Source organism: Vulpes lagopus, chromosome 8, assembly GCF_018345385.1.
Source record: "Vulpes lagopus strain Blue_001 chromosome 8, ASM1834538v1, whole genome shotgun sequence".
NCBI lineage: Eukaryota > Metazoa > Chordata > Mammalia > Carnivora > Canidae > Vulpes > Vulpes lagopus.
In genome coordinates, this window is record NC_054831.1 from 131,613,738 (window position 1) to 131,631,877 (window position 18,140).

Sequence of the window (18,140 nt, forward strand, 5' to 3'; positions counted from 1 at the left end):
CCTGGTGAGTAGCAGTAGCTTGTGGCCCCGCCTGGCCAGTCCCTGTGCTTGGAGCTTGATTTTTTATTTTTTAAAAGATTTTATTCATTTATTCATGAGAGACACACAGAGAGGCAGAGACACAGGCAGAGGGAGAAGCAGGCTCCATGCAGGGAGCCGGACGCGGGACTCGATCCTGGGACCCTGAGGTCACGCCGTAAGCCAAAGGCAGATGCTCCACTGCTGAGCCCCCCAGACTCCCCTGCTTGGAGCTATTTAAAGAGCTGGGCCGGGAGCCGGGGCCGCAGGCGTGTAGCCTGGGACCTCTCGGGTCTCCGCCTGTCCCTGGAAGGTGAGCCCAGGAGCCCCGCGTGCAGGGCTGTGACAGTACAGGGGCTGGGTCCCCTCTGTGGCCCGCTCCCCGCCCCCAAACGCCCCACCCCCGGGACTCCTGATTCACCTTAGGCTCCTCTCAATAGAGCTTTACTGATTATAAGTGACACGGAATCGGCCGTCCGGATCTAGCCTGGCACCGGCTGTCACCATCCGACCGGGCATCCCCCGGAGAAGCCATCAGCCCGCTCAGCCCTCGCACCTTACGATTCACGTCCATTTGCTAGGGTCTCACGCGGAGGGAAAATCGTCCGGGACACCCTCTGTTTCTTCTCCCCGGCCGTGGCGCTCAGCGTGGTTATCTGGAGATCCGCCAAGCTGCCACACGTATCCACAGTTCTGGGGCTGTCGGGCCAATCAGAACCCCCCGGGAGGACGTGTCTCCCTGCACCTGCGGGTGGTCGTGCGGGCCGCTAAGGGCTTGGAGGCGACACAGGTACCGCGGTGACCACCGCGTGCGGCGCATCTTGGCAGCGACACTTATTTCCTAGGCGAGCAAATGCCAAGAAGGGCCGGCTGGGCCGGAGCTCAGAACTGTCCCGTTGGGCCTGGCCACGTCCCGACACAAAATCATGACATGTAAGGAAAACGGTGGTTGTTTTATGCCACAAAGAGTTGGGGCCAGGGTGTTGCACAGCAGGACCCTTCTAGGATGCAGGCTCCACGAGAAATGCATCTTTTGTCTTTTTTTTGCTCCCAGATCCACCCCGAGGGCCTGATTTGTGAACAGCGAAGCGATACCTAGTGATCAGGAGCTACCAGCGGTGGGCAGTCACGGATCTGCGTCACGCACGGGCTTTCAAGGTCAAACCCTGAGACGTGCAGGCCGCACCATCCTCCCGGAGCCTCAGTTTCCCCAACCATAGCTGGGCAGACTGCACCTGTGTCATGGGGTCGTTCTGAGGATAACACAAAAATAAGGTGCGTGGAGGGCTCAGCACAGGGTGAATGACCCCGGGTGGCTCTCGGGAAGGCTGGCGACCCCTGCTCCCCACTGGTCCCCTGTGTTTCACTCGAGGCGGGGAAGGACCACCTTCTCCTTTCCTGACCAGATATCAGCAGGGGCAGCTCCTTCAGGGAGGGCACCCCCACCCCTGCACCCCTGCCTTTGCCCCGGGTCTCTGAGGCCAGCACAGTGTCCCCAAACCAAGGTTGAGGAAAATCATGGTCAAGACCCATCAGAGGGGCATCTGGGCGGCTCAGTGGTTGAGCATCTGCCTCCGGCTCAGGGTGTGATCCTGGGGTCCTGGGTTCGAGTCCTGCATGTGGGGGGTCCCCGCAGGGGGCCTGCTTCTCCCTCTGCCTGTCTCTGCCTCTCTGTGTGTCTCTCATGAATAAATAAATAAAATCTTTAAAAAAAAAAGAGAGAGAGAGACCCCCGTCTGACTTGACCCGTGTCCATGGCCCTCTTGGGCCCGCGCTCACGCCAGCCGAGCCAGGGCGCCTCCCCGCCTGCTCACACCAAAGCCCCCCTCCGAGGACAGGCCAGCCAGGCTTTCCTTTTCCTGCTCGAGGCCCCGGGCCGTGTCCTGACCGTGTCCGGGGGACGTGGGCTCAGCACTTCACGGGCGGCGGCCACGGCTCCAAGAGGATTTAGTGAGGTCTGGGGCGACGGCTGGGAAAGGCGCTTGGGAACGTGGCTCTTCCCACACGTTTGTTCTCCTTTGAGCCCACCAATCGCCAGCCCTTCCGGGGAGGGAGTGGGGGTTCGCCTACAGCAGAGGCCCAAGGTCTGCAGCCGCGGCACAGCCTCGGGGCAGCCTTCCGGGGCCTCGGTGCTGCAGGGCCCAGAGCGACTGTCATGGACTTACACGGGGAGAGTTGTGAGCCCTCCCGGACCCCCAGGAGAACCCCTCCTAGGCTTTCCTGGTACCTCAGGACCCATCTTGCTAGGACACGCGCCCCACAACCGGAGACGAGCATAGATGCTCCCAGATGTGCGTGACGCTCTGACGGCTGGAGCTCGGATGCGGAGCGTGGTTCCGGGGTGGGGGCACTTGGCGGGGCCACACGTGCTGCCCCTACAACAGCGTGCTGCCAAACAAATGCTGAATCCTATTTTTACTTTTTTTTTTTTTTTGGTAGAAGTAAAAATAATCCTTTCAGGTTTTTTTCAGTTAGCAAAACCAAGTACTAATGTGGGTCTTTCATAAAGGCAAAGTGGCGTGACATGAACTTTCTCAAAGGGAGGGACCCCTGTACCTCCAGGGGTCTCTGAGCTGCGCTCCCACGTCCACACCCGCTCCTCCTTCCTCTCCTCCCATCCCGCTGTCTTCCTCTGCCCCCAAGGCCCGAGCAATCAGAGAAGGGTCTGCTTGGAATCTGCTAAGAATAGAGGCTTGGAAACCAGGCTCAGTGGACATCCAGGAAGTCTGGACTCTAAAACCTACAATCCCAGAGACCTCAGAAAAACTCCTTAACCTCTCTCACTGCTGTGCCACCGATGGGGAAACTGAGGCGAACAAACACTACCCATCTCACAGTGAGCTCGTGAAGGCCATGCAATCAGGAGAGAGCCTGGCACGTTCTGAGAACTAATTAAGTATCAGCTGCAACGTTACTACTCAACAGGGACCCACCTCAATCATCCCACCTGCAGAATGGGTGCATTTCTTTCTTTCTTTCTTTTTTCTTTTTTAAAAGATTTTGTCTATTTATTCACAAGAGACAGAGAGAGGCGGAGACACAGGCAGAGGGAGAAGCAGGCTCCCTGCGGGGAGCCCGATGCGGAACTCGATCCCAGGACCCCGGGATCATGCCCTGAGCCGAAGGCAGATGCTCAACCACTGAGCCGCCCAGCTGCCCTGGGTGTACTTTTTCCCCGAATAGGAAAGGGAAGTTGGGCTCTGCAACATGCTTCTAGAGCCAGTACCAGACGAGAGTGTGTCCAAGAGGGTGTGTCTGCTTATTTCCAAAAAACCCGAGTCTTTTGGTTTTTCTGAGAATAAATGGAAGATTTCTATAATTACAATATTAATACATAGTAAAATCTACTGAGAATTAGACCCAAAGTGTTGAAGGACAGTCCGGAAGGGCCGCTCTTTGGGAAGTGATGGAGGAGACTCCTGACGGGCTTGCCTTCCCGACTCACAGGCCGAACGACTCGGTGTGAAAACCCCCAGACGAGGACATCCGTCGCTCAGCTACAAAGATGGACGAAAAGAACAGTAGCCAAAATGGACAAAGGTGCTGTCATATGCTGAACTCCAGCCCCTGGGCAGATTCTGGAAACGATTCCATTTAAAATACTCTCTGCGGTGGAGCCACAGAAACAGCGGCCAAGGAACCTGCGTCCCTAGAACATCCACAGCCTGGCAGGGTCCCCGTCCCCGTGACACCCGGCTTGGTCACGTGGCTCAGTCTGACCAATGAGACCTCAGCAAACGCAGTCAAGACAAGGCTCCACAAGTACCTGTGCACCCTAGCGGGTAATTTAAGATGCTGACAATGAAGGCAAGTAGGTGTACAGGGACTCTGCAACCTTTCTGCATACCTCAAACAAGAGGATATTTATTATTACTGTTATTGTTTTAAAAAGCCTTCGTTCATTAGGGCTTATGCCCTTTTTAGGGATCCAGCCACCATGTGAAACCGCTAACCAGCTGGAGACAAACGGCCCAGCCCAACATCTGCAACACAACAGCCAAGATTCTGGGCACTTCTTCACCTGACTATAAAATTATTTTCAACTGGACCCAACATGAAGCCTAAGATGCCTTTGGCGGGGAGGGGGGATCTGTCAACAATATTTTAAAGTGGTCGGTAGTGTATTAGGAAGATGTTCTGTTTGTAGAGTTAAAACTCCCTGGAGACTCCCACTGAATTCTAAGCCTTAGCAGCTAAGACTCTTCCACAATGGGGCTGTGGGTCGGAGGGGCTAGCTTTGGGTGTGGCCCCTGTAGGAGCCTCAAGGGCCACCGGGTTGGATCTGGGGCCTAAGAAATGTGGTAGCTTCACGCGCACGACTTAGGGAAGAGGAGCATACACGTTCAATCCAGGGCGATAAGCTGCCCTGGATGAACAAGTCTTAGGTGGAAGGAATGAAACAGAGAATGGAGTGTGGATGTGGGAAGGGAAGCAGGAAACGCCGAGCTACGTTCCCAACCCACACAGCGCTGGGGAGACAAGGATGTGTGTGAGAGGAAGCAGGCGGGCAGAGCCATCCCAGCACTGAGGACACATCATTCTATTGGACGGCCACTTGGGCCACCTGCCACCCGTTGTCTGCAGGTCTCGTTACATCTGCAAAGGCAGCCAGGGCATGGCCACACCTTCTGGGAATGTAAAGGGCACTGGTGTCCTCCACTCCTACCCAAGGGCTAAGGCATTCTCTGCACCCTAGAACTTTCCAAAGCAGGAAAATCTGTGGCACAGATGCTTATCTACAGGTCTGGTTGGCCATTAAAAAAAATATATATATATATAATTCAATTAACTTGCACTGAGTGTGCTGTGGGTTCTAAGCATGTCACTGGTTTGGGGCAGGGCCTGGGTCTGATTTGCCCCTGAATTCTCTGAGCCAAGGCACAGATCCTGATGTGGGGAAGTTTTCAGTTTGTTGAAGGAGCAAATGAAATAAGGCTCGGTTCCTTCAAGAGCCTGGTCTAGGGCGGGTGACTTGTTTTGAGGCAGGCCAAAGGCCCCCACAAGGCCTTATTCCTTCTGCTAAAGAAACTCAGGCTTCATTTCTTCTCCTCACTCAGGGAAGGCCTGCTTTGTGGAGCTAACGAGGCCAGCTTCGTGCTGGGTGCTGTGCCCTGTAGGAGCCCGAGGGTGGCGAGCCAGCCAGGAAAGCGATGTCCCTCACTATATGCTCAGTCCTAAGAGAGGTCAGCATCTAAGGCTGCGAAATACAGGGAGGAGGGGACCTTACCAGCTTTTTCCTCCTGCTCTAAGAAACTACTACAGATTTAGCAGCTTAAAGCAATGTAAATGTGCTGTCTTCAGTTCTGGAGGTCGGAGTCCAAAATTTGGGAGGTTAAAATTAAGGATATGTTCCATCTGGAGGCTTTTGGGGAGAGTCTGTTTCCTGGCCATTTCCTGCCTCCAGAGGCACCCGTGTTCCCTGGCTCGTGGCCCCTGCCTCGATCTGCAAAGCCAGCATAGCAGGTCAAGTCCTCACGCTGTCTCTGTTCTGTTATCACACTTTCTTCCCTGCCTCTGACCTTCTGCGCCCTCTTCCACTTTGAAGGACTCTCGTGATCACACTGGGCCTGCTGGATAACCCTGTATAACCCCTCATCTCAAGGACATGTGATTAATAACCTTGATTCCCCTTTGGGCCAAAGAACCTAACATATTCACAGGTTCTAAGAATTAGGATGCAGGCATTTTGGGGGTGAGGGTGTGATCCCGACAACCACAGGCCTGAACTATCAGACAGAGAACGTTCAGGAAGGTTTCTGGGGGAAGCAGAGCCTGAACCAGGGCTTGGAGGAGAGAAGGGAGGTGATCCAGGAACCATCTGCATGTAATCACACATATGTCCTTGTGCTCAAGGGATAGAGATGAGATTGCAAAGGCTGGGAGACAGGCATCGGGACCTGCTATAACACCCCACTCGATATGGTCTCCTGCCCCAAACCTTCCCAGTCCCCGAACTTCTGAGCGTGCCCTCAAGGTTCTCTAGGATCCTCTCTCACCACCTCCCTACTGCAAAGTCTTGGCACAGGGCCTGCCTTCCCACCCCATACACAGACTGGTCTTCTTGTCTCTGCTCAAGCTGTTTCCCCTGCAGCAGTACCCCCTGTGTCCACCTGTGTCCACCCTGCTCAAGTCCAAACCTGGCTCTAACCAGGTAGTGCACGTACTCCTGGCACACTCACAGCCCACCTCCCAGGCTTGCTGAAAGGATTAAGTGAGCTAAAGGTCTGCAGTATGTGGCATATAAACGATGCTCTGAAATGCTCACTGTCACTACTACCACCAGCAATACCATTTTAGGGGATCCACGAGGAAAGCTATTTTTATTTATTATTTTTTTAAAGATTTATTTATTTATTCATGATAGACAGAGAGAGAGAGAGAGAGAAGCAGAGACACAGGAGGAGGGAGAAGCAGGCTCCACGCCAGGAGCCCGACGCGGGACTTGATCCCGGGACTCCAGGATCGCGTCCTGGGCCAAAGGCAGGCGCTAAACCGCTGAGCCACCGAGGGATCCCCGAAAGCTATTTTTATAACGATACCATGACGATATTTGCCCTTTTTCATTGTGTTTTTTTGCACCGTTGGTACAAAAGCAATGGAGGGGAAAATGCTGACATCTTGGCAAAAATCATGGCAGAAACACCAAACCATATTAGTAGTCATTACGTTCTTAACACCATGCATTTGTTCTTGAAAAACAACAACAACAACAACAACAACCAGGGGGGCATGACTGGACTTATGAATGTCCTTGGTGAAGCAGCAAGAATTATTAATTTTAATCTGGACATGTCTTTTAAAACAATGGAAGTACACCTAATGTTCTTTGGTGTGCCCCCAAAGGCTGTCTTGTGGAAAAACATCTGTAGGGCTGAGTTGCAAGCTAAACTAGCCACTTTTTCCATAGAACGCCACGTGTACTTGAAGGAACGAGTAACTGACATTAACCACGATAGCTGGCAAACTGCGAGGTCTACAAATGAACTAAGTGAGCCTGTTGTAAGAAAAACAACCGGCCGTGTTTGTCGTCAAAGATAAAATCTGAGCTTTTGAGCGAAAGTGAGACTTTCAGCAGACTTGATGTGTCACTATGATTTCACAGCTTTTCAAGACTCAAAGATGTTCCTGCTGAGATGAGTGGTGACGGTAACAAACGTGACTTCTGGATCATGGGTAAGGAAGGATGTCAGCACTGGGAAGGTCAGCATCACTCAGGTGATGTATCATTACTCAAGTGATCGATAGCAGATGCTAAAAAAAAAAAAAATCACGTGTGGTACAGTATCTGCTCATGCAAATGAGACCAATGGCTTTGTCCATCGTTAACAGAGCACAAAACCCTCACCGGCTAAGGTGTGAGATACCACGCTGCCGCAAATCGCTAAGGCGCTACCTTTTGGTGAGTTTTAGTGTGCCAACAAAGAAAAACACCCACTGTTACCTAGTAAGGCAATCAATACACTCCTCCCTTTTCCAACTAATTGTCTGTCTGATGCCAGATTTTCAACCCAGAAGACAAATCACAGTAGCCTGACTGAAGGAGCAGATAGGAGAATTCAGCAGTCTTCCGTAAAGTCAGACATTAAAAGCTTTTTGCAAAAATGTAAAACAATGCTGCTCTCTTCACTCACATCTTTTTGTTTCGGAAAATAGAGTTATTTTCCATTAAAATTTTATTTACATTGCCTTTTTTTTTTTTTTTTTACTATGTATTTGCTGTAATGGGTTTATTGCTGTTGTTTAAAAATAAATTACTGGGATCCTTGGGTGGCTCAGTGGTTGAGCATCTGCCTTCGGCTCAGGGCATGACCCCGGGGTCCTGGGATCAAGTCCCACATCGGGCTCCCTGCATGGAGCCTGCTTCTCCCTCTGCCTGTGTCTCTGCCTCTCTCTCTGGATGTCTCATGAATAAATAATAAAATCTTAATAAATAAATAAATAAAAATAAATTATTGAGGATTTAAAATAGGTTTTCGGCTTTAATTTCTAGAATAGTAAATACCTACAGAACTAAACCACATAAACAAGAGCTCTTCGGGTCCTCAATTTTGTAAGACTGTAAAAGCAGTAAAAAAAATACAGATTCACGGGCACAGATCTCTAGTGTAGTGGGTATGTAACAAAAAGACCAAAAGGAAGAGAGTGGAAACAACTTAAATGTCCAATAATCAGGAAGTGGCTAAATAAATTAGGGTGCCTCCATTTGCCAGAACATTATGTAGTCATTAAAAATTATGTTTCCAGAGAGTATTTATTGTGAGAAAATGCTCAACACGCTCATCACGGGAGGAAGCAAATGTTCACCATCATGTTTCTGTAATGCCTGGATTCCTGGGGGAATTGGGGAAACTCGGGTCGGGGGGGTGGTGCTGAGCAAACCGACAGGCTCCCAGAGGGGTCCCATGGGCTAGGGCCTCACTGCCACGGGTAGGGCTGGAGGGCCTCTGTATGTCTAAACACGCTAAGACACCATTCCTTCTGGAACAATCCTGCCGAGCTTCTCCCTTTACACCCATGACAAGACCAACTCCTAAACCTAATGTTCCGTGCTCACCCCCAAAGGAACAGAGGAATCTTCTACTCCCTGCTCTCCCCAAACTTGATTCTTGTCTTTGCTTCGACACTGGAACCCCGGGCTGACGTTTCCGGTGTTTGCTCGAGTTCCTAAATCTCTCCCAAATCTCCTCATTCTCCTAAATTCTGGGAAATTCTGGTCTCATCCAACCTCAACCCAAAGACAGGGGCAGGTAGCAGGGAACTGCCAGGGGTGGAAGTCTTTGGGGGCTTTGTGTTTTCCCACTGCAGGGACGCCGGCTGCTAACAAGTGTCACCCAACATCTGCTGCTTACTCGGTTTGCACATTTATTCTCATTCTCCTCATTATGGGCATATAAATCCCTTTTCATGCTCCAGCCTCCTTCTGCCCACATCTGTCTGCAATTTACTCACCACGTGCTGGGCCTGGGAGGAAGCATCTTATTTACGACTTTCTGGAATGCCAGGCAGGATGCTGGGGCCGGCTGAAGGTGCCCACTGCTTTTTGGGAACCCTGCTACCTGGAGCTCGAACGGGCTCCAGGGGGGAGGGGGTCTAAGGTCTGGGCCACCCCTAGTGGGAATCAGGAGACCGACATCTCCAGGCAGAGCGGAGGAGGTGTGCCAAGCCCCCCATCATCTGATAATCACCAAGTATCTGCACTAATCGTGCCGGGCACTGGGCCAAGCGCTTTCTATCTCATTTAATCCTGATGACAACCCTCTGAAGTAGCTACTATTATTAGTCCCAATTATGAGACTTTGTTATCGTTACCCTCAGCAGGAGAACTGTATTAGTTCAGAGAGGTTAAGGAAGCTGCCCCAGGCCACAAAGCCAGTAAGTGGCAGAGCTGGGATGCAGGCCAGAGTCTGCCGTCCTCATTACTGAGCTAGGATGGCCTCCTGTCTGTCTCGTCCAGGGGGAAGAAGACGTGTGTCTGTGCAGTGGAGAAAGTTTCGGACTCCGCTGGTAATTCGCTCTGGGCTCTGGCCCAAGTTATTTAGGCACCCTGAACTCCCTTCAGGTGCCTCCATCTGTGGCCGGGGGCGTGCGGGGGTGTTTAACCCCAGTGGGACTGGGGTGAGGGATCCATGCAGTGCGGGCACACAGTGCGTGCGCGACACAGCTGTCCTATCAGCAATACGACAGGTCCTTGCTGTTGAGATTGCTGCTTACAAAGGAGCCGCCCCAGCGGGCAGATCTCTGTGCCCCTGGGTGACCTGGGGTGATGGGGAAGCTACCTCACGGCGCAGTCAGGAAAATATGCCTGCACGGCTGTGTCCTGTGGGCCGAAGGGAGGAGGATGCCCCCCCAACAGCTCTCCGCCCTCAGACATCGCCCCATTTAGTTCACTGCTACTGTCCCATTGCTCAGACTAGGAACCTGAGGTCCAGGGAGGGGGCAGGCGGTCTGTGCCAGGGGCTGGGCAGTGGTGGAGTAAGTGAGCTTCCGCTTGGCCCCTGCCCATGCCTTTGGGCCCAGAAACAGCACAGAGAGATTTGGCTCCCCCACTCCACCCCAAAGGTCCAGAAGGGCAGATACGGGTGAGGATTCTTTCCCCGGGTAAGGACGGACACGCGAGGCAGGCTTCCAGTCCCTGGAATAAATACCAGCTAAGGCGGCTGAGACTGCTTCGAGGCAGTCCCAACTCTCCACAGGGCCAGAAGGCTTCTGGAGACCAAAGGCCGTCAGCTTGCATGGCCCTGGGCCCGGCAGCGCATCCTCGGGGAGACTCCCGTGGCTTGAGTCTCCGACCTGAAGAGGAGGGGGTGTCAGGAGGCCCCAGAAGCTGGGAAGCTCGCACAGCTCTGCCCAGACTCCCCCCTGGACGGTGCGCACGGAGAGAATATGGGTGCGTGCTCGGCACATGACCTCCCAACGAGGCCGCATCTGCTGGACCGCGGCACATGCCACCGCCCGCTCCGGCCTGGAGACACCCCCGTCTGGGCGGCCCCGCTGGAAGCAAAAGGCCAACAGGACAGGGCTGCCCTGTTTTTAGAAGGACCATGCATTGCTGAGAAGAGCTCAAAGGGTGCTGTTTACCCTCAAAGATGATTCCCGAACTTCCTGGGGACGTTAGTGGGATGCCGGACGGACAGCCTGCTTGGCCAGCGTGCAAGCGTCCTGCTGCTCAGGTCCCAGCTCCGGCCAAAGACACCCACCACGACAGAGCCCACGGACCGTCCCGCAAAATCCACTCTCCCTGCCCCCGCGGCTCCCTCCCGGTTGGCCTCATAGCTGGACCCCGACATGCAGCCTCGAACGACGTTTCCCAGCTCTCCCTGCAGGCCGGCGTGGCCCTCCCACCGAGCTCCGGCCAAAGGGAATCTCGGGCTCTGCCCCTGGCTCTCCCCCAGGCCGAGGGGAGCAGGGAAGCCCAGCAGCCTGACACGCTCCTCCCGACGGTGACAGGAGACAGAGACACCCTCTTTAAGCTGCTCTGTTTTGGGGTCTCTTTCCTCGAGCAGCCTGGAAATCAACCTAAGGAACCCGCGCTGGCTTCCGAAATGAAGTTTCCAGAGAACTCATCATTCTAGTAAACCTAAGTGGAAAGCGGGTTGCCAAGGTTTATCACCTTTCTCTTTTCCCCCAGAGAATCAGAGCCAGTCAGGCGGCCTCGAGAGAGCGTTCCGCGTCAGAGCTCTCCAAGCAGGATGAGCAGGATGAGAGGATGACGCCCCCAGACTTTCTGGAATAATCGATCGAGACCCCTCCCGAAGCCCACAGAGTGTGGGTGGGTGGCTCCCAGGAGAGATGGGCACGTCAGCCGCCGTGGCCCGGGTGGAGCACACGGGAGCCCACGGCACGCCTCGTTTCCTAGCGTGGTTTGTGGTGTAGACACACCGGCCACGGGGAGGTCAGGGGTGGTCGGGCTCAGCACGGGAGCACCTGGGCACCTATATGGCACTCTCACCCGCCTCCTCCCCTGTCCTCTCGGACGCGGGACCCCAGACACGGCCCTTCCTGCTGGGCCGGCATCCTGGGTTAGTGGAGACGCCCGCCTGCCACCCGGGCCTCAGAGGGGGCGACCCCGCACGACCACGGACGGGGTGGTCACGCCCACGCGGGACAGCACGAGCATCCCACGCTGCAAGAGGCGGAATTGCACCATTAACGGGCAGGGCGGCCTGAGCGGGGGGTCGGGGGGCTGCAAGGCCCCCGTGTCCAGGCTACCCCCCCAGACGCAGGTCCCTGGTCGTCGGCGGCCCCGGGGCCCAAGCCTGAGCCCCAGGAAACGGGAGGGAGGAACCTGCCGCCGCCTCGCCACTTACCCTGCAAGGCCTCTTTGGCTCTGGCTAGTTCCTGCTCCTTCTGGGCCAGCTGGACCCTGAGCTCGGTGGCCGAGAGGACCTCGGAGGACTTGCCGCCCTGGGTCTCCTCCAGGTCCTTCGTCAGCATCTCCTTCATCTGGCGCAGCAGGTGGACTTCCTCCTGGAGCCGGGACACTTCCTCCCGCAGGAGCCCTAGGGGACAAGGACACACGGTCAGAGGGAGCAAGACACCGGCTCGCGCTCGCTCACTGCTTCTGGGGACGCTTCCAAGGTGCCTTGCTCGGCATTCAAGGGCTTTCCTGCACGGGTTCTGGCGAAGAAAACCCCCAAAGCTGGTAACCTTATTCTGCGAGGCTCAGCCCCACGCACCCGTCCGGTCCGCAGAGCAGCCTGTGGGACCCCCCACCCCGCCGCTGCTCCCGCTGCACCCAGGGTGTCCGCTCCCAAGGCCGACACCACCTTCCCGCCAACAGGCGGGTGTAAGGTGAGAATGGGGAGTGGACAGGAGGCGGCATCCGGCTCCGACTTTGGACACACCAGCTCCTTCAACCCTGTGGACGCCTTCCGAGGCGGCCACCGCCATTGCCCCCACGCCACGGATTCGCAAGTGGAGGATCGGAGACATGAAGGAACTCCACGGGGTCATAAAGGTGGCGGGTGGCAGAGCTGGGATTTGAACCCAGACTCGGCCACCTGCAGAGCCTGAGCTCCCAGGCTGACATGCCTGGGAAACAGTCCCCAGAAAGCACCCTCGACGCGGGTCATGAAGCACGGAGCCTTCCGGAACCCAGCACTGTGCGACGCCTGCAGGAGGATGAGCGGTGGTAATGGGGACGCCGTGGACGGGGGGGGGGAGGGGGGGTGGCTCCCCGCACTTACACCCAGCCCTGTATCCACGAGGGCCCGGGGATGAGGCCGAGGAGAAGGCGGCCCCCCCAGGCCCGCAGGCCAGCTCAGTTCTGCAGGTGCCAGACCCTGTCCGCGAGCAGACTGGTGCTCGGGTGTCCCCTCCTCGGGTAGGGAGACTATACACAGATGCGGGCCCGACAGCACGGCCTCGGCCTTCTTCGTGAACCCCACGCCTTGCTCTGCGCCCCCCCCACGCTGGCCCTCCCTCTGCCACGTGCAGATTCCCCTACCTCAGGGCCTTTGCCCCTGCAGCGCCCGCCACCTACAACGCCCCTTCCTTGTTCTTCCTGAGGCTGCTTCCTCCCTGTGACACAGACCTTCATCCCCGGTCACCTCCTCGGAGGGGCCTCCCCTTCCGCCCTGGCTCCTCCTGCCATGGGAGTCGGGGTGCAGCCCTTGCCTCGGGGGGTTGCGGCGGTGGCACAGCTTTATAGAGCCCCTGGGTCCCCGGCTAGGTTCCCTCCCTGGCCAGGCACGTGGCTGTGAGCACGTCCCTCCTCCCCCGAGCCCCTGAGGCTCCCAAATGGGTCCAACGCTCATTGGACTGTGAGGCTCCCCCAGAGGTGGCCCCCTCACCCGGGCCTGCTCCAGGATGTCCTCACGCGGCACAGGAAACGCCCGGTCCTGGGGAGGCGGTGGCTACCACGGAGGGACGTGTCACCTCCGCCCGCGCCGGGTGTGCTAGAGCACGACGCCTGCGCTCCTCGGGCATCCTGGGCTCACGGTGGGGGGTCCCCCCACCCACAGGCCTGGCGGGAAGGCCACCTTGACTGCGACCTGCCTCGTGCTCCCCCTGCATCACCTTCTCCGAGGCCTCCTGGGTTCATGTGTGGAGGGGAGGCGTCCCCACCGGCCCAGCGCCTCCGGAGCCCCCCTGTCTCCCACCGAAGCCGAGGGCCCCTGAGAAGCTCGGTCCTTCCCTCCCCGCCCGGGCACAGAGCCAGCGGGCAGCAGCCTCCCCTCCCCGATCTCCCTCAGCCCAGAAGGTGGGACCTCAGGGCTGCCAGGACAGCTTCCTCCCGTCCTCACAGGTGCCTTCCTGCCACTCAGTCCCCACCGCCACCCCGAGACCTAAAGCAGGCCCCCTCCGACCACCTGAGCACAGCCCTTATCAGTGTGGGAGGCCCATCTGTGCCCAGCGGGTGCCCTCCCCGCCCAGCAGCACTGGTTACCCCGTCCCGGCGCCCTTGCTGCGGGGTCTGAGATGCTCTGGACAGCGTGTGGTGCCCCCCAGACAGCCGAGCTGACTCCCTCGGCCCACCCGTCCAGCCAGAGTTCATGGGCATTTGCTCCGTGGCAGACACGGCTCCGGGCGCGGGGGCCTTGGGTGAACGTCCCAGGAGGTCCCGACCTCAGGCCAGTGCTCCCAGACCCCACCGTGAACACGGGCCACAGGACCCCCGAGCCGCACTCTGGGAAGGCAGGTCCCCTGCAAGGGGGCGCCCGGTGCTCGGCCGTCGACGGGCTCAGGTACAGGCTGAGAACTGCCCAAGTCTCTCAGCGAGACTGGAAAGCAGGAGGCTCACTGGGCCGCACCCCCCGACTCCCCTTGCCGCAGCAAGCGCTGCGGGCTGCCCACAGTTGAGGCCCGGGGCAGGGTGTCCAGGAAGGAGAGGGGAACACCTTGGCCTCGAGAAATCTCCCATGAGCGGAAGCGGAACACACAAGCAAGCATAACACGAAGACGGAGCTGCATGGGCTTGCAGCACAAGGACGCCCGAAGTGCAAGATGGAGAGGGAGAGGGTGCTGAGCAGAGCAAAGAGCAGGAGCAAAGGCTGCGAGGCTAGGACGTCAGCGGTCCCTGGACAGGTGGGTGGACGGAGTGCACAGGCATGAGATGAGGAAGAGCGGGAGGTGTCCTGGAGAGCCATGCCAGGGTCAGATTATAAAAGGTCTTAACCCTGACCACCTTTGTTGGGACCCCAGCCCTGGCTGTCTCTAGCGGTACTCAAGACTCTGGAATTATCATTCTATATGTACCCTGCCGTACAGCGAGTGTGTCGCCCCAGAATTCACGCTGAACCCTCATGTGTGGTGGTATTTGCAAGTGCGGCCTTTGGGAGGAAGGAGGCCATGAGGGTGGTGCCCTGGTGTAGGATTAGCGCTCTGACACCAGAGACCCCAGAAAGCTTCCTTGTCCCTCCTACAGCACGAAGGCACAGCAGAGAAAGGCAGCCCCCAGGAAGAGGGTCGTCCCCAGACCCGGAATCTGCCTGCATCCAGGACTCCAGCCTCCTGGGGCGGGAGGGACGCTGTGGGGTCAGCTGCTGCGGACGTCCGTTAGGAGCCGGGAGACACTGACGCGCTCTCTCCCACCAATTCTCCTCCCCAGGGTCCGTCCCCACTCAGCGGTCACCTAAGGTCTGCTTCGCAGGACCCCCGTATCCGTGGTCACGGTCGCCTCATCCTGCAAGCGGGGCCTACTTTGTGTGTTCAGGGATGCGCTGCCTTCAACTGCCCCCAAGGAGCCAGGAAGGTTGTCCTCTATGTGCAGGTGGCAGAGAGTTTTCAAGGGACCTGGCTTCAAATCCAGTCCGGGCCAGGGCCTGGCTGTGACCCTGAGTGAGCCCCCTCATCTCTCGGGGTCGCAGGTCACACTACGTGGGGCTAATGCCACCTGTGGGGGGGTTGCCAGAGTTAGGGGGAAAAATAAAAAAAAAAACAACCCCAAAGCCCCCCTGACCTGCCCCGATGCACAGTTCAATCTGGATTTCGGGTAAACAATGTTTTATCCTAGAAGATTCTTTCGGATAAGCGTGTCCTGGATACTCCACGGGACGTATTTATACTAAAACTCACTCGTTGCTGATCTGAAATTCAAGTGTGCCCGGGCGCGCGCTGTTCTATCCTGCAACACTACTCCCGTCCCACGGGGATTCGGGCAATGATACGGACGGTCACGGGATAGGGCTGCGCCCGGGCACCTCAGAGGAGGGAGGTGGTAAAGGCAGAGGCCTCACGGCCTTCTCTGCACCCCGGCACCGAGCTGGGGGCGCAGAGCAGGATGGGGCCGGGCGCCCCTCTCTGCGGCCAACAGTGGCCAAGCAGAGGGTTGCTGTGCTCACCTTTCTAGCAGGTGCACCTGACAACAGGGCCCCGCCCCTCGAGAGAGGCCCTGGAGCAGCAGGAGGGCGGGCCCGGGAGGCGAGGCACCTGCAGGAGCCAAGTCTTAGGAGACCAGGCTGGAAAAACAACTTCAGGGAGAGAGAGGCTTGGCCGGGCTGACTGCACCTGCCCTGGCTGGGTGTGTGCACACCCTGGGACCCTCCCAGGGGCACGACTCGGGACCACAGCCCATGTACAGGCTGGGGGGTGGGGGCCGGGCACGTGGCCTCTCTGGGCCTTGGATGCCTCACTTGTAAAGTGGGGGAGAGGGGACCACACAGCCCTGCTCGGCCAGCGTCTTGCCCCTTCGCCCCGACTCCCGTGCCCCTGTGTGCAGACGGCACTGGCCATCCAGCAGGCGGCAGCTGGAGTTGGAAGTGCGGGGTCCGTGTCTCCGGGGAGCTGCTCCCACGCCATGTGACCTCGGGCGAGCCGCTGTTCCTCTCTGGGCCTTCGTACTATCGGTGCACGCTCTGGGGCTCTGTCGGTTAAGCGCCTGCCTTTGGCTCGGGTCATGATCCGGGGTCCTGGGATCGAGCCCTGCATCTGCTTCTCCCTCTGCTCCCTGTGCCCCTTTCGTGTGTCTCTCCCCACCTCTCACAAAAAGAAATAAATAAAAATCCTAAAAACCCACATGTCGGTGCCCACTGTTAATGCACCTGGATGGGTGCCACTGACCCTGCATTTCTACCCTGGGTGGGGGAGCGGGGGGGGGGGTCCCTCCTCGAGTCCACGCTGCTGAGCTGCTCAGGAGGGCAGTGGGCGAGTCACCTGTGGCTCCTCAAGGGCAAATGCATCAAAATTTAATTATTTTGAATGTAGTTATTTAAATATTTACATTGAATTTAATGGAGAGTCAGATCCTGGGCTGCACCGGCCACGGTTCAGGCACCTGCGCGCAGCCAGTGGCCACGGGGTTGGGGTGCATGGGGCTGCGGGGTGCCGTTCAGTGCTAGTGTGCGGGGCCCAGGGACAGAGGGAAAAGGGGGGATGTGGAGCTTGTTAAGTGCCCGGCGTGGCGCAGCCCCACAAACACCCACACAGGGAGCCCTTTGCCAAAGGCCAGGGGTGCGGAGGAAGAAGCCACCTTTGCCCGAGGGCGGGAAGAGGGAGGGAACTGCGTAGCCCCTGGGAGAGCTGGGCAGCTCGCACCTCGGGGTGGGGGCCCGGAGTGGCTGGGGGGGCTGGTGCCACAAACACCGCACACTCAACAGAGCTCCCCGGGCCCAGGAAGCTGGAAGTCGGCGCTGCCAGGGAGACAGAGGCCCCCCGCCCCCGGGGATGCCGGCGTTGTTAGCAGGGCACTGCCCTGGGAGGGGGGCAGGCCCACTCACAGCCCGCAGGGGCGCCAGGGAGACCCCGCCCTTCTCTGTCTAGCCTGCTATCTCCTTTGGTTTGCAACAGCAATGAGCGCCTGGTGTTTATTATTATTATTTTTAAAAGCCACTTCTAAGCCTTCCTTGCAGCTAGGGCTGTCCGTGCGACCCGGTTCTGGCGGGCAAGATGTAGGAGAAAGCCCCTGAGGAGGATGACCTTTTAAGGAAAAAGGGCTTTGCCCCTTGTCTGCCTTCTCGCCTGGAAAGCGGACCTGCAGCTGGAGCTGCAGCAGCCACCTTGTAACAAGGAGGCAACGTGCACAGGGCCGAAATGCACCAAGTGAGGAGAATAGACCCTGGGGGGCCCGGAAAGCGCAGCTCAGCCCTGCCCCTGCACGGAGACCGAGAGCGCCCGCTGGGCAGGAGAGCCTCTATGTCCCTGCTGACTCACCAGGTCACCGGAACCACCGCACTGTGGCCCACGGTGGGGTGTGTGCAGGAATCCCTGTAGCAGAGGGACGTGGGAGCCCCTGCCCCAGGGAAGCCCCTGCCTCCAGGCTTACTTTCAGGGAGCTCCCGGGGTCAGGGCAGGCGCGGCAGGAGAGGAGGAAGGAAGGGACTTTCCGCGGCTGGAGGCCATTCGCCCGAGCGGCCTGGACAGGGCCCCGGGGGCCCGGGCACCAGGGAGGTCTCCCGTGAGCTGCACCAGCCCTCGCGAGTCAGGGGTCTGGATGAAACCAGCTCTGTAATCACTGCCTCACGGCAGCGGCTCCTCCTTCCCCACACTCTTCGCGGCAGGCTCTGTCCGGAGCGTTTAACGTGGCTTAGCCGGCTCATTCCTCACGGCCCTGCTGTGGTCACCCCCGTTCTACAGATGGGCACGTCGAGGCCTGGGAGTTAGGCCACCTGGCCGGGGCCACACAGAGTAAAGAGCAGCTCCTGGGTAAGGACCTGGACGCGGGGCCAGCCCTTCCATCTCCACAA

At 57.7% G+C, this 18,140-nt stretch overlaps 1 protein-coding gene across 5 annotated transcripts in view; it reads right to left on the reverse strand.

Annotated features, from left to right (window-relative positions):
- KAZN (kazrin, periplakin interacting protein) overlaps window positions 1-18,140 on the reverse strand; it is a 785,323-nt gene that overhangs the window by 100,669 nt on the left and 666,514 nt on the right. For 4 of the 5 annotated variants that reach the window (XM_041767723.1, XM_041767722.1, XM_041767724.1 and 1 more), the window contains one exon: window positions 11,826-12,017. In XM_041767723.1, coding sequence (XP_041623657.1) covers window positions 11,826-12,017 — 192 coding nt within the window. Of the gene's footprint in view, window positions 1-11,825; window positions 12,018-17,607; window positions 17,632-18,140 lie in introns of those variants that run through there. The other variant, XM_041767725.1, reaches the window with a different exon arrangement.